This window comes from Vigna umbellata, chromosome 10, assembly GCF_029865625.1.
Source record: "Vigna umbellata cultivar VRB3 chromosome 10, Vumbellata_1.0, whole genome shotgun sequence".
NCBI lineage: Eukaryota > Viridiplantae > Streptophyta > Magnoliopsida > Fabales > Fabaceae > Vigna > Vigna umbellata.
Window position 1 is genome coordinate 13,414,765 of NC_142174.1, and position 23,074 is coordinate 13,437,838.

A 23,074-nucleotide genomic window follows, 5' to 3' on the forward strand; every position below is an offset into this window, starting at 1 on the left:
CGAAAGTCAAGAGAAACACCAAAGCCCAATACAAGTAGTGAGCAGAAACTACTTATGATATCTGACGTTTAGGCACAACAGCTATATGTTTCATGTCTGTAGTAATGGTAGTGAAAGGGTCTTAAATTTAGTAGTTTGTCCTGAAAAGAAACATCTAGGATTCTAGGTAGCTCAGAACCAAATAGCCCTAGTAAGACTATGGCATTGGACGCTAAGAAACTTTGCTATAGATAACGCCTGCAGTATATGTTCATAAAGTGTCGTTGTTCGCATCTTTTAAATAAATATTTATCATAACCATTTACTAGAAATTCAGATATCAAATAGAAGATTTAGTTTATGTACGGTGCAATAAATAACCATACACAACACAATGCCCAGTGGAGACTGGTTTTATTTACAGACAGTCTTTCAGAATGTCAATCGTAGAGTACACATACTATATGCAGATATTCACAAAAATATAAGGGAATCACATAAAAAAACTTACCTCTGGGACATATTCCAAGGCATTGTCATATTACATCAATGTCATCAACGTTAAGCCAATCATTGGACTCCTTGGTCACAGAATTACGAGAACTTGAATGCTCAGAACCAGCATGTTTGCTTTCAACAGAGAACCTATCCTTATCAGAGCTAGGAGAACTTCTACCTAACTGAACCCAATCTCGGGAGTCTTTTGTTGAAGAGTCAGAACCTGATCTAGTTTTCTTATTACTTTCATGTACATCAACATCGTCCTCCTCAAGATCACTGAATGACACATCCTCATCATTACCAGTTTGAATATAAGTTCCACTGGGACCAACCATTTCAGAACTATCCTCTTCTTTCAGCCAATCATCGGCATCGTCCTCATAGGTTTCATCCAAAAATCTATTGGTTGAACCAGATGCTGATTGCTCTGCAGATGGTTTTACCGGTTCCTCTTTAGCCAAGGACTTGACAATAATTTCTGGAACATCACTTTGAGTGGCATTTTTCTCCATTTCAATATCAGACGTAACCGTAGATGGGACTGCTTCAACAACAGATGCCTGAAGAGGTAGAGATTCAAGTGGAGAACTGTTTGGCACAAAGAGATGTTGCTCCTCCTCTTTTGGAGGAATATTGCCTCCGGCGGATAGCTCCGATTCTTTCTTTTCCTTACCTCTTTTATCTAAGGCCTGAGTTAACATTGCTCTAGCTTCCACTATCTGCACACATACCACGATTGGTAGTAACAAAGGCAAGGACGATTCAAGTAATACCAAAATTACCACATAGCTAACATCAAATGTGACAAGCATGACAATGTTTATTTTGGAGCATGATGGACACATTTTTTCAGTCATAAAAAGGGATCACAGATAACTTATAACTTCATGAATCATGAAGGACTTTCCTAACAAGATTTAAGATTCCGATGCCATGTTTATCCTGAACAATGAAATACCTTAGTTTTCTCTGCTTCAATTATTAGTAGCACTCAATAAAAGTTAAAGCAATTAAGACAAGCAAACAAAGAAACCAAAACAACACAATCATTTTACTTAAGAGGCATCAGCTCACATTTGCCCGACAAAAACTATACAGATGCAACGAATATAGAAAACGAACGCCAATAAAATTTAACTTACTTGGGGGGTGGATAAAATATCAGCATCACTTTTGCTGAGTCTAGGATGCAGGAGTACAAAATAAATCTTCCAAAAGTTACCATCACTCATGTATCCGGGGCACAGTTCCATTCTAAGAGCAGCTAAGCTTGGTGCCAGATGTTCAACAGCTAAAGCGTGCTCATGTTGCGCATCGGACAAATCAAAATCTAAGCAACAAAATTCCAGAGATAGTGAAACATCAGCCACGATCAAATATCATCTAAAATACACACATGAACATCTTAAGAAGCCCATTAGGGCAAACTGCGAGAATAGCCATAACTATTATATATCTGTCTAGAAGTAAAAATAAATCATCTCGAAATTTCGATTGGAACGGTAAACAGAATTTGCATAACCAAGAGTGAAAAAGTCGATATACCATCAGAATCAGCATCGTCAGGAAGAGGAAAATCGAGCCAAGTTTCTGGATGCAGCGCTACGCTTCTGGCAAAGGCAACCACGTCCTCGGTAACTCCGACAACGCCTTCCAGATCGTATTCCTCTTGGGATCCAAGCTGAAGGAAATTCGAAGCAATCTTGGTGAATTCAGATACCGTCTTATTGCCAGAAATCTTGGAGATCCCGCTCTTGAACTTGCCACCAATCTCGGCGAAATCGTTACGGATTCCGGCGATAATATCTTCCTCGGAGGAGGTGGGATCGGCGTCGGGAGTACGGGGTTGAGGATCAGGCGGCGGGGCGAGGAAGGAGGCGACGCCCCATATCTGGCGGGAAAAGGATTTGGTGAGCTCGTTGAAATCCTCTTTGACCCCGCGCGCGGTGGGACTGGGAGTGGATGCGGAATCGGGTTGAACGGGTTCTGATTCGGGTTTCTGCGGAGGGGATTTTAGGTTACCGCCATTGTCATCGTCGATATCGTCGTCGTCGAGTCTGAGTGAGTTTGCGATTGTCTTTGCAAACCACGACATGGTTTGGTTTGATTGATTGATTGATTACAGCTTCTTACCAGATTTCGATCGCCACTTCCTCCCAACTCAAGACTCCCCTCCTTCACCAGATAAGACCATACTCTGCGACACCGTTTCAGATTGCACAAACCAAAAAATTTTATTATTTGAGTTTAATTATAATTTCCCATTAACTTTTTCTAATTCATTCTTATTTCTAACTCTGCAACCTTCCTTCATTTAAAATGAGAGTAGAGATTAATTTGTAATTTTCAAAAACATGTCATTTTTCTTTGTTAATTATGTTTACGTTTATATTTCTTCACATTGTAATTAATTAAATATTTTTAATCAAACCTTAAATGAATATATTATGTTTCAATTTATTCAAATAAAACTTGTGAAGTTGAGACTTAGTTCAAAGTGCTCAATTTACGAGACATTTATATCTTCGAAAACTTTATCATTTGAACTCCTAGTGTCAATTTTAACCACAATCTATGAATATCAAGAAACAAAATAAGATGCTTAAACATGTGTAAGAATCTAAAAAAATAATAAAGCATAAGAGATAGTAACTATTTTAAAATAATAAAATCGAATTTTTTATTTTATTTTAAAATAATTAAATAAGATTAATATAATTTTCTAAATTCATATTCTTTAAAATATCGTTTATTTCTCTAAAATTATATTTTTTTTGTTTCTTCTCGTTTTTCGTATTTATATGAAGATTCTAATTCTTGAGTTATGTGTTTGACGATCAAGAAATATCTAAACAATTATAACGATGAGTTATATAATTCTAGCCGATCAATTTTTATTATAAAACAAGTAAGATTTTACTTTCTTTTTTTTCTTTTCTCACTCCTAATATGTTTTAAGAAGAGTTTAGAATTGTTACATGTGCTATAATTGCTTCTCTTATTCATTATTGGTTGGTAGATAACATGAAGATCAACTCAAACTATACTTTCTTACTTGAATCAAGAATATAGGAGAAAAACAATGTAAACCTACTACGATCAACGGTTGAAGCATAATACATGACTTTTGTTTAAACAATGAATTAAGCTATATGACTTCGAAATATATTTAAAGATATAGGAGAAAAACAATGTGAACCTACTACAATTAACTCCAACAATAAATCAACTTTCAATAACAAAAAATTTAGTGCATTACAGTAGTACAAAACATATAGCAATTAAATATCTTTTTATCATCGAAACAAAGACAAATATAAAAATTTGATTTGAGTATTACTTTACAAAATATTAAATCAAAAATATTTTTACAAAGATGTTAGAAAGACTAAAGTTCAAAACTACTCGTAGGCACTATGTTTCGAGTTATCAAATTTTACATAAATGAAATATAATCCAAAATCTAGAATAATATAGAAAAGTTTAAGATGTGATATATAAGTGATTGTAGCTGGCATTTTCTAAAATAATTAAGTAGATAAAATGATTTTATTAATACATATTTATGATACTAATTAACGTAGACAATTACAAAATATATTTCTTTTCACTACAGTTTTTACATTTTACTCCATATTGTTTTAAAAGTTATCTCCACATCTTTTTATCCCATCAACTATTCTTTGACGAATTCAAAATACTTACAAAAACATTGAAGGGCCATCAACAACGAAGAACACGTGCTTTGATTATAGTGAAAACTATTATTATTATGATAAAGCGAACTTAGTCTTATCTATCTATATGTAATGAGCAGAACATGATTGCGTAGTGATGCAGCAGTGAAACAGGAGTCTTACAAACGTTGAATTCGTAAATTATCCGCATACAGTTTTTGTTTAATACATTCTTTTCATTTTTGAACAATTTTTTTCTTCTCACTTGGAGTTCGTTTCGTCTGCTCCACGTGCATTCTATGGCATTCGTGAAATATTTGTCCATTTTACTTCATGGTACGTGTGTATCAAAACACACTTGAATTCATTGAGTAAACTACCTGCATTGAATTATATTCTCTTTTCCATCTTGAATTTATAGCCTTTTATTTTCAATTCAGTTTAACACCCATCACATGAATCTGCACATTTCGCGTAACTTTTTTTCCTAATGAAACAGCCTTACTGATTAACCAAACGTTTCTATACTTTTATTTTATGTAAATTTTAATAATTTCATCTATACAAAAGAGTACATAATGAAAAAAAGGTGTAGCTAGCATCTGCTGGATGCTAGATCTAGAATCTAGACAGCTGAAGTCCAGAAGAAACAAATTGTGGACAAAAACTATCTGCACCAGACAAAATGATTGAACATATGTAGCTAAAGGAGATAGTTTAAATTATGTTATTTCATTATAGCATCAAGAAAATAAAAAGCAAAATAAAAAGAAAACAGTAATAGAAAAACTAAAGAACCCGACCCGGTTCCAAGGTGGCCATGGTTCCTTGGGTGGTACGAGGGACAGAGCACCAGTTATGAGAAGAGGAAGATGATAAATTAAACTCCAATGTTTGAGGTTTCTGCTCCTGGTACCAGTTAGCGGAGGACACAGTTGAGGATGGTGCAACGATGTTGTCTCTGCTTGACAACATTGCCTGTGGGGGCGCGGTAGCAATAGGTGAAACCCTTTGGAAAAGTTGATTATGAAGTTCAGGGTTGAATCCGGGTGCACCCGTAAGCCGCTGAACAAGGTCGCGGAAGTTGATAGCATCCACCTTGTACACTCTGATCGGTGTCGGTGCCGGTGGTGCCACCGGCGCTTTCTTCCACGGTTTTGCTTGTGCCTTCCTCACAGAATGAAGCATAGAATTAGACTTGGACACAGGGTAAGAGCTGGAATAAGCTTCCATAACTTAGATCGCTAGTTTAGTTGGCTTGATTTGATTTTCTGTGGGAATGATGATTAAAATTGAGGTTTATATGAGAATCAAGCTGCGTGGGTGGAGGCTATAACAGGGCACGATGATGGTGTGCTGCTTTTGAACTATTATTTATAGATTGTCGTGTGCACATTGAGGGTAACGATGATGAAGGAGAGTTCATTGTTGCATGGAATGTCAATAAAAGACAACGACTTGAGGACGAGGCAGCTCAGGATTCAGACGTGATTTTTGTCTTGACCGTCGGCGGAATATATCATCATTAATGCATATGCGAACTCATATCGTTCCATGGTCAAAATAGTGAGGTTGGATGGATCACCATTTTAATTATAATATTATTATTATTATTATTTATAATATCCTCCATGCTTGTCTTCTTTCCACATTATGTTTTCAATCATGTGATTTATTGTCTTTTAAAAAGATGCTTCTCTTGTGTATGAATCATGTGATTTTTTGTTATATGCTTGTGTTAAATAATAATTTTTAGATTTTATTCTTATAACTACGTGTCCCTGTTCTGTGAATTGATAGCAAACTACTCATAGAATGAAAAGACACTTTCATTCACTTGGCAATAACATAATTTATTTACTTTTAAACGATTTTTCCAATATAATGTTAATGTTTTAACTATAGCCGCCTAGCTACTCATAAGCTGTCAATTTCAAACTCTATATTGATGCTTTTAAATGAATGTTCGTGCCTTTTGGAATTCAGAATGAAGATTGAACACTTACTAGAAATGGCCAACATCACAAAGAAGACATAGTGTTTTTCTTTTTACTATTTTGGGAAAGGGAAATGATAAATTATTCAAGTGCATGTATGTTATGGATTGGTCCCTGTTGTTAACCTTGTTAATGATGTGCAGGTGTCCATTTTATTTTTGTATTATTATTATTATTATTATTATTATTATTATTATTATTATTATTATTATTATTATTATTATTATTATTATTATTATTATTATTAATAATAATAATATTAAAGGTTGAAGAACTAATGGTATCTTCATTTAACCAAATTCCGTACCATAAGCTATTAAACTCCTGCCTTTTCTTTTAGAAAAATGCCTTTGTTATTCCATTTATTTAATATATGCTACAAAGATAAAGTCTGCAACAGTTTTTTTTTCCAACGATGGTATTCTCTAAATTTCAACCGATTCAGTTGTTGGCAATTAATACTTAAAATGGTTTATGTGTGAATTAATTATCAAAAGAACTCTGAAATTCTCATAGTGATTTTGTTGTTTCTATATACATTACTATTTGTTATTTACAAAAGTGAGAGTAAATAATCATAAGATGATGGAATGAAAGTGTCGCAAGAAAAATGTGTGAAACTTGGTGAAATGGATTTCAACTTTTTCCATCTAATATACACGTTGTGCTTTTTCTTTTGATTTGGAAACGTGATAGAAAAAAAGTTTTATCATTAAAGTTTCTTAACAAATAAATAAATAAATTGTTATGGTTTTGTATTTACACTATTTTATTTTATCTCATTTTATTCTGTTCTACACTCCATTAAATATTCCAACATAAATTTAAAGTTATCACGGTAAGGCTGAATTTCATAAGAAACAAGTTGAAGTTTTGAGTTACATATTTTTTTTTTATAATTAACTCGACTTAAGTCAAATATAGTTCAATTCAAGCTATGCATGTTTTAAAATACGAATATTTATTAAAATATAATATATTTTTTCTTGCTCACAATATATATATATATATATATATATATATATATATATGAGAAGGGGATGATGCGAGTCAATGTTTATGTGCTGAATTTTTAGGTTTATTCTTCACTCTTTAACTCACAATCTTGTTATCCTCCAGTGACGAGTCAACAAAAAACGTGAGTCAATTAAGCCATTTTTTTTCACATCAGCCATTCGCGCAGACACCATGCTTTTGACTTAAGACTTTTTCTCTTATCTCTACCCTTTGAGTATTCCCAATATTGAGTTTTAATTTATTCAAACCTTCTATTGTTTTAAGCGTTAAAAAAATCATTATATTTTAATTAAAAGAAATTATTTATATTATATAAAGTTAGTTAATACATTTCAATAATTTTTAATCATTATATTATAACTTAAAAGTAACAATAGTTCCCTCAATTCGTAAATGAAGACAGTATTAAAAATATCTTTTATATTTCAACAATTTCACTACGGTAGTGAGATGAGATTCGAGGTGGTGAAGCAGTAGAATGTAAAATGTAACAAGTTATCATGTAGTTCAAAAGGGGGATGAAAAATATATTTTGTTTGGTTCATTTACCCAAATGAAAATGAATAAATCCTTATATTTAAATGCTGAGAAAGAAATCAATGTATATTTTTTAGCATATGGTTTAACAAAGTCGAGGCATAAGAACAAGAGGGCCTTCAAAATTAGCAATTTCTGGGTCTTGTGTAGCTACATTTCTTAATTATTTAAACTTGGTTCTAACATTAGACTCTATTTTTTCTGGTGACCACATTCTTTGTAGTGATGTGGTGGGCTATAGCATATTTAAAATAATAAAAAAATAAAAAACATATTACCTATTTATATTTTGTAGTTTAGAACCGAACAATGTATTTAATACGTATAATTGATTTTTAGAAACGCCACTATGAATATGACTAAAAATTTTCAAGCCTTGTGAGAGTTATTGTCTTCCATCCCCATTGATGATAATATTTTGTTGAAAAATATTGGTTAAAAGAATTCATGACAACGTAGTTTCTTGAGAATAATTTAAAAAACTTGGTACTAAAGAAAAATAGCCCCCAAAATAAGAGACAGAACCTTAACGAGAGTCCTAAAAATTTCAAATTTTGACATTGATTTGATGAATCCTGATGACAGAAAACGCAGGTTCAATGAAGCCATCGTTAATATGCTATATCCCTCCTCCTCTCCTCAGGTATATCTTTCTGCCTCTCGTTATTTTCTTTCAATTCCAAGGTTAATAGTATACTTTTATCGTCGTCTAGAGCGAACGAGAGTTGGAACCTGCGGAACCCTTGATCGAAGAGTCTGCTGCTGACGTTATTTCAGGTATGATTTTGGACAGCAGGAACCATGCTTTAACAATCGCAAAAGTTGAAAGAAACATTGTTGAAATGTAGGTGCTTTGGATCATTGTGACAACAATTCCTCGACTAGCGTTGAAGAAGAGCATGACTCGGAGACAGAGAAGCTCAGCAGGGCCCAGCGAAAGAAAATTCGGAAGAAGAAACTGAAGGAAGAAGTCATCCATCGCGGAAAACTTATTGGACCGTTGTTGCCTCTGACTTCCACTCAAGTTACACGTGATGCTCCACCTGTTCGATCAAATGCTTCTGAAGAAGGTTCCAAGAACATTCTCACTACCTTTTATCAATGTCTTGTTATGTTATTGATTGCGTTATGTGTGTTATCTCTGACTTTTATGCAACACACCTTGGTTTAGGTGGTGTGGCGGATTGTGGTGGTAAATCAGGGAAAGTGAAGCACCGTAGGATGGCAAAAAGGCTTGCCAAACAAAAGGGAAATGCCTCTACTTTGGACAACACAAATCAAAGTTCCGCTGAGGACCTAAAAGAAGCCCGTTTATAACTAAATGCTGGAAACAATCACAAAATAGAGATGCGATTTTTTAGATTGAAGTTGAGCTCGTGATACAGTGGTTAATTTTTTAAAGTAGTTTCAGAATGGATGGCTGTATTAAAACGAGTTTGCTTCTTGTTACTCAACAAATTTCCTTGGTTAACAGCATCGTTCTGTGACTGCGGTTTACTTCATAATTTCATTTATTACCCCCTCAATTTATATGGGAATGTGTGAAATAGATCATCGATCACGAGAGGAGAAAGTGATAAACGCATTTAATGGGTTTACAGTTCTTGCATCCAGGGGGTGAAAAACGAGAAGTCCTGTAATGCTGGTTCCTTTATTAAACCTACATGTTCTTGAGGACACGCAGTTTCTTGACCTCCTATGGTTTAAGTTGGTAATCTATCCGTCTCGAAGCAAAGGGTTTCGCAATTCCTCTCAAGTTTTCATTCTCTCACCTTTTTGCGATTTCCTTGACCATTTGTAGTGTCCATCCAAGAACTGAAAGGTTGTTTCTTCTTGCACCTTTCTTTTTTTCTTCCTAGCACAATTATAAAATCAATAATCCCCAAATTATCTCACATTAAAATCATAATAAAAAGTTCAAAGTTACACTCTTTCTTTTTAATGAATTTCAGATTGTTCAGTATTTTCGAATTCGAAAAAATGTTTCATAATATGCATTAAAAAATATATTATAGAGTATGTATTCTAGAACGTATTTTCGAATCAAAAAATAACTTTTTAGATTAAAAATCTGAAATAAGTTAAAAAAATTACATTCAAAATTGTTTATTCTAAAATATATTTTTAAATAGGAAATTACAGTTTGAAACCTATTTCTGGAATGAATTAAAAAAAAAAACTTAGGATTCTCAAAATTCGGAAGGTATTTTCACACTGGATCTTCATCTTCTTCGCTCATTCCTCACCACCATCACTCATTCTTCTGCATCTACATCATCAGAGTGCCAACAATGTTCGTGCAACTGTCAATGTAAGTGCCCTCGCCATTATATTCAAAGACCGTTGGACCTGCGCGATTCTCACAAACTTAGAATCAGAGGCAGCACAACAAGGTGATGAAGTCGCGGTGGTCTACTTGCTATTTGTTGCTCCAATGTGAAGGCGTCGTTGAGGGCTCCAGCCAGGGAGCTGCAATCGATGTAAAAGGAGAGGTTCTCGCAAGAGAAGCAACAGTTGCGATGGACCTCTTTGATGAAGAGGAACTCCGTCGAGGTTAGGGAGGTGCTAGAGGAACTCCGATGAAGAGGAAATCGCATCTTCAGTTTCCTCATCTGCCACAGGCCAGTGACAAAGAGCGGCAGGGTAGAATTGCCAATTTATGATACTGGGGTGCAGGAAGAAAAAATTGGGGTGCGGAAGACATAGCAGTAATGAAATCTTGACCGTTAATGGACCGGACCTCAAAGAACTTGGGGCGCTGATATCACACGTGTGAAAAAAAAAACACAGTTTGTAACGAAGGTTGGATTGATCTGCTGTAATTTAAAAAGAGTCCAAATGGGTTGTAAAAGAATAGTGAATTGATTTACCAAATGAATTGAAAAACATATCAGCCAAAAAAATACAATAATCACTAATTAATAAATTAAAACAGCAAATACACTCACTGACCAATGAGATTAAAAGATTAAAAAAAACTATAAATGCTAACCATTTAATTTATTAATATTAATAAACTTGCAATCATAATTCAATTTTAGTGAATTATAATGAATATTAAAAAGAAACAAGCCCAACGGGTAGACTCAAACAAACACACCTTCAACTCACTTAAAAATAGTCAGATTGAATTGAATGAATTCTAAAATTAAATAGAAATTTTAACTCACCTTAACTCATTTAATTAAATGGAGCGATTCGCCTCATTTTGCCACAATAATTTCCTACTTATTTAAATGACACCTAATGGAAATCTGGGGAGTTTTGCAGTGCCAACTTTCAACATGAACAAAAAAAAAAATATATTGATTGGAGAGTACTGTAGTGTATTTAGAAATGAGTTTAGAGAGGTTTGGTAACGGAAAAACTCATATTCCAAAAATTCACGTCACAGTCCATAGGCTTATTTGGCCATCTTGATATTGGGAACACTAAAAGAGCTGCCATAACAACGTCACAAAGCTTAACACTGTTATTTTGCTATACTTGTATACATGTAACATGTGCAGCCACTAGCCTTGGAGGAAGGGGAAACAAAAACAGCCAAACTTCACCACAGTAACTAATATATTGACATGGGTGGGTATGGTACTAAATGGTATAAGTGTTGAGTGTGACCCCACAATCCCATAATAATACAGATAGACGAAAGAAAACTCTGTACTCATGCACATGCTCATGCCCATCATCCATCCATGTTTACTAGTGGTCCGCAGTAAAATGTATCCAACCTCACTGGGTCCTTCACACTGCACATCCAAAATTAAGCATTTATTAGATCCACGATAAAATGTTTCCGCAACAAACAACAAACAACGTAGGGTTTTCAATTTTTTGGAATTATCTTGCACACTTTAAACACCTCGAGATTCAAGTAAAGAAAAGGTTCTTTAAAATCATCTTATCAGCTGTATGAATGCATGCGCGGACTTATGCAAACAATTAGTAAAAGTGGCATTTTAGCCAATGCCATGATTGTCAGAATCAATACTCCATGGAAGTAATGATAAACATGGTTGGGTATGTAGATTGACTTCCTTGGATTGAATGATTTGAAGATCATGTTGGTTGAGCGACAATCAACAACGTAACTGGCACCCTACCCGCATGTTTCAATAATACAAGGTATCATTTCATTCGATTGCCCCAATCCATGTCATATTGAAATCTTGTCAGTGTGCACAAACTCAACTTCCTTCATTTGTTCACCACTTCCTATTTTGTCTTCATTCACGTTCACTACTGTTATGCCCACACTGTAACCCTCAGTGTTTACGCTTTTCTAATGCAATTACGCAAAGCTTTGCTTCAGTATTCCAATTCCCACTAAACCTACTTTATTTCAAAATTTAGTTTTTATCGTATTTTTATATAACTTCAAAATTTTAGTATCTCAGCAAAAATTGTTGATTTCTATAACAAAACTAATATTTTATCTCCACAACAAGTATTGTAATTTTGGTAAGTAAAAGGACTGATGTTGTTGAGGTAAAATGAAATGTCATTTTTCATCAGAAAATAATGCTCTGCTAATACTGATCGTACAATACCTAAGTTTTATATGCTCACGAGGTGCTGCTATTATGTTAGTTTCAATAGAATTTAAAATCAATGTCCTAAGAGTAGACAAAAGTTTTTAGTCATGCTGAACAGAACAATGTAAAACTCGAGACTACAGAGGATTTCACTTTATGGTTTCACCGGTGGTTTGGGAGGATATTTCGGCGTGGGCTTCGTGGATTCGTTTGAACCAGAATAGTTGGGTTATAATTTACACGACATGCAGCAAGGTGATAATGACCAAAAAGAGCATTTATTTAGTCAAAAAAATAGTGAGGGAGACAAGATTACCAAAGAACATGGGACAAAGCACCAAACAAATTAAAATAGAATTTCGGGATTCGGGAAGAATGAAATTATCCCTTTCATTTAAATTATCACTTAAACTGGAATGAAATATTATAATTATAAAGAAACTACTGGTTCAGGAATATTAGTTGACATTGGTGAAGAATAATAGTAGATTAGTTAAAGAATTACCTGGGGTCATGGTCATAATCGTCATGATGATGATGTCATGGATGAGGATAATCATAAGGAAGAGGGGAAACGGAGTTAAGGAGTAGATCGGAGCGCTGGAAACCGTAATTGCGCATGACCTGATTATCGGCGAAATTGAGAGCCTTGTGCATTCCGTTCCAGCAATCGTCGGCGGAATACATGGCATTGTACTTTCCACTGCAGGGTTGGCATCCGGTGAAGTGCGTGATGAAGGGTCTCCGCAAGCTCCCTTTACCGAACCCGGAATCCTTCAAATACTCTTCCCTGATGTCACCGTAGCTCTCGCTCACCTTCTCGGCGTGCCGCCTCCTTAACCTGCGCACCCTCTTCTCCATCTCCATGTATTTCTCGCTGATGTTCTGCAGCGTTCCCACGATCTCCTTCCAGTAACCTTCGAAGTAGTAATCGTTCTCCAGGTAAATCCTGTCCGCCCATTTATCCTTCTCGATCGCGATCAGATACGCCAGGCCCGTCTGATCGTCTGACTCCGGGAAGAACTTGTCCTTGAAAGTTGACCGCAGCGTCTTTCCCCATTTTTCGTAATTGGGCGTCTGCGGGCCCATGCTGGCCCACGACTCCATGAAGTCCAAAGACCACTGACAGTTTCGGATCAAGAAGACGCCGGCGTTCAGGCCCGTCCAGCTTCTCTTCTCGTGAATCAGGTGGGGCCACCCGTGAACGACAAGGTTGTACCCCTTGTAACGCTCCAGAGGGAGCTTGAACTCCATGTCGGTGAACAACGCGTCCGAGTCAACCCACCAGATCCACTCGGCCTCTGGGTGGGCCATCATCGCGGCCCGCACCACAGGGTACTTGGCCCAATACGCAAACATCTTGGGGTGTAAGAGTGCGTTGTTGTACAAAATATCGTATCCGTGTAGCCGACAGTAGTCCACCTTGTTCTTAAAAAACCGCAGGAGAAGGTGGTCGCCGATAGGGTTCCGGCACGGCTCCGGCTGCGAGCCGGTGATCATCACAACCCTTTCTCTTGCTCCGGCGGAAAACGAAGGGTGGAGTTTGAGCCACTCCTCGCGCTTCTCGTCCCAGTTCCGGACTTTCTTGCCCATGGTGTACCCCATTTGCGGGTCGTCGAAGAAAGTTTTGTCCGGAGGGTCGAAAGTTAAGTCGGGAGTGCGGGACGATGCGGCGTCGTTTTGGGAAAGGGTTTCGAAGTTAAGGGTGTCGTTGGGGAAGGTGGTGAAGGAGGAGAAACCCCAGACGAGGATAAGAGCGGATAATGCTCCTCCAAGGAAAAGGCAACCGTCGGAGAGAAATATAGAGGAGTTTTTGTTTCGGGAAATGGGCTTCGCCATGGGAGAATGGTTGCTAATGTGCTGGTGGTGGTGGTGATTAGAGAGTTCAGATGTTACCATTTTAGTGGAGTGTGGAAACTGGAAACCTTGCGTGCTGTTGCGCAGAATTCTGGCCACTTTACTAGTGTTGGTTACAATAAAATTAGCAGAGTTTGTGACTCGAAGCAGAAGAGTAACACGTACTATAGGTTTCTAACATTGGAAACTCTCTGGGACTATCTTTATGCGCATTGTTGTTGTTTATAAGAAAGAGGTAGCGCGCCATCTACGGCATGGCAGAACTCCCAAAAATAAAGTTAAAGGTAAAAAACAACTAAAGGAGATTAACCAAACAAATAAACGACAAATTTCTAAACGTTAACTGCCAGACTCTGTTTTCCTCTAATTTAATTTAATGTTACGCATCTACGTTTTATTCTGCCTTTTAATGAAAAAGAATCAGAAAACTGACTTTCAAGATTCTAATTTCTTTTCTGATGACTGTTTCATTCAGGCATGTATACATGGACAGTGATGGATGAAGAAATAAAATAAGAGATGAGCATGTGAAAGCTTTAAATCATGTACAGTACAAAATTGGCCAAGTAAACTGATTTTATAGATTTATATCGTGATTGAAGCTGCTGACCATAATTAAAGAAACCAGGGGACTGGAAAGTTTTTTTTTTTAACCCAAGCCAAATATATATGGAATGCCACTGATGAAAATCACCATGGTAGCAATAAGAATAGCTCAGTTAATTTATATTCTTTGGAAGAATGAAAGGAGGTAGGGTACTGTAGTACACCATTTATTTACCTTGCATGTTGCTCCGGTGCTGATATTAATTCCTTTCAAAGGGATTACCTAAGTAGGGTACGTACATTTACTTTCTTTCGTTAGAATTCACGTGCCTTTCATCATATTATAGACACGTGGAATGTGACCGACACGTTGGTCCCGCCAAACACCTTAAAGTCCATTCCAACTTTCTTTCTACCAGTATACTTCTCAATCTAACAAGCATACTTCCGCATATTTAAGGTTATTTCAGATTCACAAACAGAATAATATTAACTAACTTCATGTAAAACTGTATAGATTATCAAAGTATAATATTCTCTGTAAAGTAATTAAGTTTTTCTAGAAAACCTAAAAATTATCTGTGTTGCGATTTTTCTTACTTGTCATTATATATACCTATTCAGTCAAAGATGTTTTACTGCACTGCTCCATAACGTGTTAAAACACAAACAAGAATAAAGTTATCTTCAACATGAAAATTTTTCCGTTTATCATGCAAGTTAGCGAGGAACAAAATCTAATTTTTTTTTCCACTGTTCTGAGTGTGAAGAATTTAACTGTTAGTCTGTGGTCCAAGTATTTCCAATCAATTTAAGAATTTCTGCTCTGGGACAGACACACTATTGGTTATTGACCGGTTACAGTTGAAACAAAACAGTACACATTCTCATTTCATAATCACGTGTTCATGAAGGGGCACTGACGGTCGCAATTTAAGGTTTACTAAGCAAGAGACATAAGTTAGAGTTAGAGTCTTAGAAGATAATCGTCAAAGCGATAACGATGGTCATCAATGAGTAATTAATAGAGTTAGTAACAGTTATTAATGGACAATTATTAAGTTTGATTGTCTTTATTTATAAATACGTGTTTAATTTTAAGATAAATGACACTTTTTTAAATAATCTAAACCTGCACAAAAGCTCTCTTGAGAAACATACCGTAGTTGGAGTTTGGGCAACAGCAGTCTCTGACCCCATAAGAAGAACCGAACAGTACCATGTTGAATCAAATTTTCTTTTTATCTTCCATGACCAATTTTATTACACGAATTTTTATGACATTATCTTTTGTTGCGCTATTTTAATTATGAGATGCTTCCGGCATTTAAGCTGAGATTCGACTTTAACGAGTCAACAATAACTTTTTTATGTAAAAGATTGAATGAATGTGCAAAAGGGTGTGTGCAAAGTGGTAAAGTATAGAGGGAAAAATAGTATGAAGAGGCCAAACATATATATGAAAGGCGCAATTATACTAATTAACGAATGCACGTTTTTTGTTGTCGGTTTTTGAGGAACTCGGTTGGGTCCAAAACTAAGAAAGGGTGGGTACAACGTGAGACATTTCAGTTTCCTTTTTCTTTTGATGAAAAAAAACGTAACAACGTAGTCGCGGAGAGCCAATATTTTTGACAAGTAACAATTTATTAGGGCAACGAAATGATCGTTATGCATAAGTATTGCCTTCAATCATGCACTGATTAAAGGCCCCCTCTTTAAGCCCATTTCATGCGCTCCTTTCAAGGACCATCACCCATATAGATAATGCTTATTTATTAATTATATTAATTTAAACTGATTCCAGCTGAAATTTTCCATCATTCCTAAATCAAAAATAAGTTCATCCTAGTTAGAATTCGGAATTCGGTATATCCACAAAAGATAACTGACCCTAAAAAACACCATCTATAATCTAAAATAAAAAATATATATTTTATTTATTTAATCTTATTTGACAGGATGCACTATCTATAAATAAAATGATAAATACGAATTAATTCTAAATCTATACATATATCTATGCACCATTATCATAAACGATATCTATATACTATCATTAAAAACTATACTTATTGAATCCTTATAGTTCAAAGTCTCAATGAATTTTGCTATACTATCAAAATGGAAAATTTAATGCGTGTGAAAATAAAGCTCCCTCCGAAGCCACGTGACTTGTCTCCAAAACTTAGCCATTGGATTTTGACAAGAATTGATATGTTGGTGCAGATTGTTTGTTTCTTTTATTTTTGATAAGGTTACATGCAATTACAATTGACTCAGTAAACCAAAAAGGCATAAAAACAGTTTTTTAATATACTCTCTTTTATTAATTAAAATTTACAGTTGCAAAATTTGTAGACGTCACACAATATTTGATCAGTATATTTTAATTTTTATAATTTGAAATAACTTAAATTAATAAAAAAAAATCGTGTCGTAATAATATGTTAGGGGTTGTATTATTTTCCAGCACTCTTCTTCGTTTGATTGCTTTCGTATCCGTACACAATATTGGGCCAGCAGTGGACCCTAAGGCTGTGGTCCTCGTGGGCCTATTGGGACCATGAACTTCCGGTCCGTGAACCTACGCTCCAGTTATCAGATCATCCAGTTTGGGTTAGCTACCGTGGCCCATCGTTGTGCCTCAGTAATTTCAGACCAGTTTTCGATTTATTTTGGGCAATTGCTTCACGCACCTTCCTAATTTCTTTCTGCATCTTTCCACTAAAGTTAAATGATAAATATACTTTTCTGGAAATTCTTAGAATTTTAGAAAAAATATGTTGTAAAATATCTTCTTTTTCAATTATTTTAAAAATATAAAATTTAAAGCCTTCTAAAACTGAAAAACTTTCTAAGACTTTCTCCAGAATATTTTTTTTGTAAGTTTTACTCTGATAAACCTTGCGTCATCGTAGTTTGTTTTTGAAAGAAGATTAGTTTTCGTTATTTATCATTGTAACAAATAGTCACTTATATGGCTTACGAGGTAACATAATGTAAAGCTTTCGGGAAAAAAATTGAGAAGAGTCAAAGAAGTGGAATCCTAGATAGAGTACTCTTAAGGTTATATAATTTATTTTCAAAATAAATATTCAATTCAAAATAAGTTTTTTTCACAGGCTTTAAATTTATATTGGGATGTTGTGGAATGAAAAATTCATATTTCTTTATATTGTGAAAGTAATTCTGCAAATAAAATATAAATTTGTATAGTTTAATTTAAAAATTAATAATTTTCCTTATTTATAAAAACATCAAATTAAAAGTCAGTTTTTAAAATTGTATGTAATTTTAATTGAAATTTGTTATTTAAATATGTTTTGTTATGTTGTAACCTTATTGTTTTATCGTATTATATTCTCTTCAGTTTTTAAAATTGTATGTAATTTTAATTGAAATTTGTTATTTAAATATGTTTTGTTATGTTGTAACCTTATTGTTTTATCGTATTATATTCTCTTATTTTATTATATGATAAGATATTCGTCAAACAAACTTTACATTTGCGATTTATATTACTCTCTCAGTCTAATCAATTGTTTTAAAATCATTCCCTTTTTATCTTTCAATTTTGAACTCTTAAAACTTTCAACACTTTTACAACATAATGATTTTGTATTTGATTATTTTCTATACTTGATAGCAAATATTATATTTCTGTTGTTTTATTTACATATAATTTTGAGCTTGTCAGTTCTTATTATCAATCTTCAATGGGAGACAAACAACTAATTACGCACTTGTGAGGCTTTTTTTGCATCATATTAAGCCTCATACTACTAAAATTTTAATATGGCAATATTATACTTGAAAAATAGAATCGGTACATACGTTCTAAAAATTCACAAAACAGTTTAGATAAAACAAACTGCACATTAAATTAATAAAGGTTCTTTTCCTTTAAAAAAGATTATATATTGCAAATACAGAAAAAGAAAAAAAAAACAGTTACTAAATAGTATCTCGACTTCCCGAGCAAGCAGATTACTTACACAGCTTTAATAAGAAGCATACGCCCACCCAAATAGAGAAAAACGTTTCTGGTATGCCATGAGAGAGTAAATGAACTTTTATTCCTTATTAATGGTTTGTTCTGAGGGTCTAAGTGTGTACATAATGCCTATGGTTGCATAAACATCCCCAACTGGAATCACAAATTCACATCAGTTAGAGGATTGTATACTAAACATACTTACTGGTAACATCACAGCAGAGTATTCAACCACTGTTATAGATGCTTATTAAATCAGCAACCTTGAAGATCACGCCACCTGAGATAAACCAACCCAGCCCGATAATGAACATATGCTCCAGCCACCACCAATATATGAAACAATTGGTGACTATGTCCGGCAATGTCAAACTTCCCAGGCATCCATCGTTCTGGAATCCTAGTGGCATAAACCAGTGCACCAATTCCATAGAGAACACCCATCAGGATCTCGTATCCGGTTGTGTGAAATACTTCTGGCTGGCCCCAGAATAGAAAAAGTTTGTGCAGTATAGGTGCTGCTCCGGACAAACCCATTCCGAAGAAGAGAGATGCTCGGATGGTGCGGAATTCAGGATTTTGGAACACTGGAAGCAGAGAAACCAAGATGGTGGCAATACCCAATACGGTGATAAATCCTAAGTAAAGGTTGCAGAAAAATGGATAACACATAAAAGAGTAATATACTGGAGGGTAGAAAGAGGTGGATATGAGGGCTGCAATTCCAGCATAGTCAAGCCTCAGCATGATGTATGCCATCCGCTCAGAGTGACATGATAGAAGATGGCAAATACTGCTAGCTAGCAAGCAAAACATGGCACCCCCTAAAAATGCGAAAAAAGGCCACCTTGTAATTGGTCTAATCATAAGTGGTGCTATTATGTTCGCCAGGTCATCCTTTACGCTATGCTGCACATAATCAACAAAGAAATAAACAATGTTGCATTAGCTCCCAAAACCTAGTCCTTAGTCAATCATCAATATAAACAGTATGGTACGGAAAAAAATCAAAGGTGCAGCAAAACTTTCCAACGGAGAAACATACGAAATATCACAGCAGAAGGTTCTACCGGAATTATCATCATCAATCCATCATTCAGTATAACAAGTCTAATTTATAAGTCCAGGATTTTAATTTTTTAAAATTTCGTCAACCACAAGATTAAAAGATTTTTTACCCTGACACATTGATTATTATTAATCAGATCCCTATTGTGGGTATCTGTAAAAAGGAATCTATCATCAAGTAGGAAAAAAGAGAGGATAAACCCAACTGAGATAGCAACCAGAGGGCTAGTTTAAAACCTCACGGCCTATCCCCCCAGCAACAAAAGGAAAAAGAGAAATGAAACAAGTATTAGTTGTAAAGCAATTACCAGAACACACACATCAGTATGATTGCTACTGGAAAATCTTACAGGCAAACAATTATACAGATGTTCTTTAATATGCCAACTTGAGATTTCCTCTCTGAGTCTGTGTAAATCGGGAACGGAAGGGAGACACGTCAAGAGTTCTGACTGTAATTTCTGCAGATCGGGCTTCATGATGTCAGGAAAATGCTGTAGGGAATTAAGATCTACAACCTTTGGAATTTTCATGGCAGTGTATATGGTCAATGCCAGAAATATGAAGAACCCGACCAAATGCCTTCAAAAGATAGCATTTTGTCATTTAATGGTTGAGAACAAGAAAACTACGAACTAAACTAAAAACATATATCTTTAATCCAAATATTGGTTGTGCCATTATAGTTGCCAATGTCTTTATAAAAGAACCAAAAATATAAAGTAAAAATTTTGTAAGGCAATAGTTATTTAACATGAACAATTAACAGACAGGGTCAAGACCAGGAAAACCAAACAGATGGCAAAAAGGCAGAGCTAACTCAATACAATTCAATTGTAGACAACCTTGTTCTAAAACTATTTTGAAAATTCGACAGATTTATTTACAAGATATTTCCTCCTCCAAAAAGAGCAAATAATAATTTGAATATAAAAAGGACATGATTGATAGTTACGGTCTGTGGACTCTTGATCATGGATTCTGATTGCAGAAACTGCCTTTCGGTTCACAGGGCTAAGAGTGAGAACCATGCACATTAGGCTTCCCTCATAAAGCAGTCCAAAATTGAACTATGCTCTCACAGTCACAGTCCCCCTCATTGATAACAAACACTAAAGGAAAGGCTGGAAACAAGGCTGGAAATCATATGTAGAGGCCCTAAATTCTGTAGTGCCCATGAAGTCACTCTAGCCATCACTTTCTGAAAGCTAATAACAACAATGATACTGTAGCCTTTTCCTTTTGTGGGAAAATGAACCAGAGTTATAATGCTTGTCTGGGTTACTGTTGAGGGTGTTACCAATTTACTTTTGCAAAAACAACCCTTTATTGTTTCTCTGATTAAATACAGGAATTAGGGTTACCATGAACGGGAAAACAAACATACATGTAGCAATTATATTCATGCACATACTTTCTCTTCTATATCTCTCACATACCAATTTTCTTCCTATCTCTCTTTATTCTCAATCATCGCACCTATTATCTTTTCTTTCATTCTTTCTTTATTGTTTTACACTCTGTCTCTCTTCTTTCCACCTATTCATTCAAAAAAGGGTTGACTTCCTCATATAATATTGAAGTATTTAGACGATGACGGGATATTATCCAGCAAAACAGATCCCCAAAACGAAAACAAACGCTCAGAAGCAGCGCATGTACAAAAACTAAGAAATCCTGAGAAAAACTCCAGAAAAAAGACAGTAAAACTTGCAACATTTTGGTGGGAAACACTAAATAGGAAGCGGAATGTGAAATGCAAATCCTTACGTCCAAACGTTGAGAGTTTCGTTGTGTATGGTGAACATGCTCAACAGAACCTGCTTGAGGGGCCATTCAGATCGATAGTGACCGAGAATGTACTCGTTGTCTCTCAAGTAACCGGGCAAAGAATGGTACTCCACCAGCTGGTACTTCACCTTCTTCCAGAGCCTCCTCCCTTTCCCTTCCCTTCCGCGACACGCCCCTTCGTTCTCCATCAAATTCAAATCCTCAGCCCCCATCTTCTGTCAATTCGACAGCCAAAACGACAATTAACCTAAAACAGACCCAATTAAACGCTCTTCGAGATCTCCAAGACGAAATAAAATAGATATTATTAGGCAAAACATAGGGATTAAAAGGTACCTAGAAATGTAGATTAACGAAGATGTGGCGATAATTGTGAGGAAGGGAGGGAGAGAAAAACAAAAGTTGATGCGACAAATGTAAGGAAGGTGATTGCGGAAACGCAGTTTATTAGAGTTGCAAGAAATTTCGACGTTAACAGGTGTGATGTGACGAGGAAGATTCTTCAACTAGATGCTGTGGTGCCACCTACAGTTTCGTTCTTTGTTTTTTAAGTCCGTTTAGACGCGATATTTCCTTTGCCTGTTGCGCCACGCCAGCCATAGTTTCCAAAAGCCAGATTAATTACCCACAAAACATCATTACACCAAGTTAATCACGGTTCAAATTTTTGTTAGCAAAAAATAATCACGTCCTATTTTTATTTTCTGGTGGATAATGCCTACACGTCTCACTCCTCGTGACTCTCATTTTCTTAATGAAGGTTACTTAATAGACATGGACACTCTGATTCAATTGGAAATAAATTAAAATTAAAGATGGATTAGTTTATATATTTATCAAGTATAATCTTATCAATTCAAATATTCAATAACAATTATAAGTTTTTATTTAAATATCTGTCTTGAAAATTAACAATAAGAAAAAGGAGGTGGTCAGTGATCTTTGATTCTATATACTTTCAGAAAGAGGATAAAAATGCTGGTTGAGATGCTTATTCCTTTTTTATAAAGACTACGTTTAGTTCTTTTTTCACTTTTATGTGTAATATATAAATAATGAGAATAAAACTAAATAATATCATTTTCAGAATTAAGATAAATAGTTAAAAGTAAAAAATTGTTATCAATATTAGTATTGTTATTGTCACTATTATTGGTATATTTTTATTTTTAGTATTATCTTTGTTATCCTTAAATTTTGTTATTTTCTTAAAATTTGGATTTTGTTTGGTGTTTTTAATGGATATAAAATTTGAGATTCGTAATCTTAAATAAAAAGCTCCATCATAAAAGTAAAAATAAAAATATTTTATTGTTTAAAAGTATCACTGGGTAAAACATAAATTAAAATGTATTTTTTTACGAAACACTTTTATTTAAATAAAATATAAATTATAAAAATGCCTTGAAAATATGGTTCATTATCATGACCTTAGCACAACTATTACAAATAATTAATATGTCAAAAAAGTATTTTATAAATATGATGAAAATTATTATAGTAAAGATAATATTTAATGAGATAATTGGCAATTAGATACAGGTATTTGCTGATATTAACACTGAGAATAGT

General features: G+C 34.8%; 5 protein-coding genes across 8 annotated transcripts; 1 reads left to right on the top strand and 4 right to left on the bottom strand.

Annotated features, from left to right (window-relative positions):
• Positions 1–319: 319 nt before the first annotated feature.
• Positions 320–2,703, bottom strand: LOC124833073 (uncharacterized). Its single transcript, XM_047307452.2, has 3 exons — positions 2,026–2,703; positions 1,623–1,810; positions 320–1,199 (listed from the first exon to the last, which is right to left on the bottom strand). Exons 1-3 carry the CDS (start codon positions 2,573–2,575, stop codon positions 516–518), a joined length of 1,422 nt encoding a protein of 473 aa, XP_047163408.1. The 5' UTR covers positions 2,576–2,703; the 3' UTR covers positions 320–515.
• A 2,167-nt stretch (positions 2,704–4,870) lies between these two features.
• LOC124833032 (uncharacterized) lies at positions 4,871–5,755 on the bottom strand. Its single transcript, XM_047307399.2, has one exon. The coding sequence runs from the start codon at positions 5,388–5,390 to the stop codon at positions 4,947–4,949; it is 444 nt and encodes a 147-aa protein (XP_047163355.1). The 5' UTR covers positions 5,391–5,755; the 3' UTR covers positions 4,871–4,946.
• Positions 5,756–8,042: 2,287 nt separating this feature from the next.
• On the top strand, positions 8,043–9,238 carry LOC124833034 (uncharacterized). Its single transcript, XM_047307400.2, has 4 exons — positions 8,043–8,351; positions 8,422–8,485; positions 8,557–8,778; positions 8,880–9,238. Exons 1-4 carry the CDS (start codon positions 8,277–8,279, stop codon positions 9,023–9,025), a joined length of 507 nt encoding a protein of 168 aa, XP_047163356.1. The 5' UTR covers positions 8,043–8,276; the 3' UTR covers positions 9,026–9,238.
• A 1,755-nt stretch (positions 9,239–10,993) lies between these two features.
• On the bottom strand, positions 10,994–14,350 carry LOC124833030 (galactomannan galactosyltransferase 1-like). The gene is made up of 2 exons (XM_047307396.2): positions 12,749–14,350; positions 10,994–11,457 (listed from the first exon to the last, which is right to left on the bottom strand). The coding sequence occupies exon 1, from the start codon at positions 14,140–14,142 to the stop codon at positions 12,784–12,786; it is 1,359 nt and encodes a 452-aa protein (XP_047163352.2). The 5' UTR covers positions 14,143–14,350; the 3' UTR covers positions 10,994–11,457; positions 12,749–12,783.
• Positions 14,351–18,511: 4,161 nt separating this feature from the next.
• On the bottom strand, positions 18,512–22,030 carry LOC124833029 (heptahelical transmembrane protein 4-like). 4 transcript variants are annotated; one of them, XM_047307393.2, is made up of 4 exons: positions 21,839–22,030; positions 21,482–21,717; positions 20,020–20,293; positions 18,512–19,552 (listed from the first exon to the last, which is right to left on the bottom strand). In XM_047307393.2, exons 2-4 carry the CDS (start codon positions 21,712–21,714, stop codon positions 18,899–18,901), a joined length of 1,161 nt encoding a protein of 386 aa, XP_047163349.1. In that variant the 5' UTR covers positions 21,715–21,717; positions 21,839–22,030; the 3' UTR covers positions 18,512–18,898. The 4 variants fall into 4 exon arrangements, with proteins under 4 accessions (XP_047163349.1, XP_047163350.1, XP_047163348.1 ...); XM_047307394.2 differs by having other exon boundaries at positions 20,062–20,293; positions 21,482–21,749; XM_047307392.2 differs by having other exon boundaries at positions 21,482–21,749; positions 21,839–22,029.
• Between the last annotated feature and the right edge of the window lie 1,044 nt (positions 22,031–23,074).

Excerpts from the sequence above, each read along its gene's own strand:
- LOC124833073 (XM_047307452.2), bottom strand. The coding sequence starts at position 2,575 with ATGTCGTGGTTTGCAAAGACAATCGCAAACTCACTCAGACTCGACGAC. Across the intron at positions 1,811-2,025 it reads TGACGATGCTGATTCTGATG|ATTTTGATTTGTCCGATGCG; the intron begins GTATATCGACTT and ends TTTGTTGCTTAG. Across the intron at positions 1,200-1,622 it reads ATATTTTATCCACCCCCCAA|ATAGTGGAAGCTAGAGCAAT; the intron begins GTAAGTTAAATT and ends GTATGTGTGCAG.
- LOC124833032 (XM_047307399.2), bottom strand. The coding sequence starts at position 5,390 with ATGGAAGCTTATTCCAGCTCTTACCCTGTGTCCAAGTCTAATTCTATG.
- LOC124833034 (XM_047307400.2), top strand. The coding sequence starts at position 8,277 with ATGAATCCTGATGACAGAAAACGCAGGTTCAATGAAGCCATCGTTAAT. Across the intron at positions 8,352-8,421 it reads ATCCCTCCTCCTCTCCTCAG|AGCGAACGAGAGTTGGAACC; the intron begins GTATATCTTTCT and ends ATCGTCGTCTAG. Across the intron at positions 8,486-8,556 it reads TGCTGCTGACGTTATTTCAG|GTGCTTTGGATCATTGTGAC; the intron begins GTATGATTTTGG and ends GTTGAAATGTAG.
- LOC124833030 (XM_047307396.2), bottom strand. The coding sequence starts at position 14,142 with ATGGTAACATCTGAACTCTCTAATCACCACCACCACCAGCACATTAGC.
- LOC124833029 (XM_047307393.2), bottom strand. The coding sequence starts at position 21,714 with ATGGGGGCTGAGGATTTGAATTTGATGGAGAACGAAGGGGCGTGTCGC. Across the intron at positions 20,294-21,481 it reads GAAACTCTCAACGTTTGGAC|GCATTTGGTCGGGTTCTTCA; the intron begins GTAAGGATTTGC and ends TATCTTTTGAAG. Across the intron at positions 19,553-20,019 it reads ATACTGATGTGTGTGTTCTG|CATAGCGTAAAGGATGACCT; the intron begins GTAATTGCTTTA and ends GATTATGTGCAG.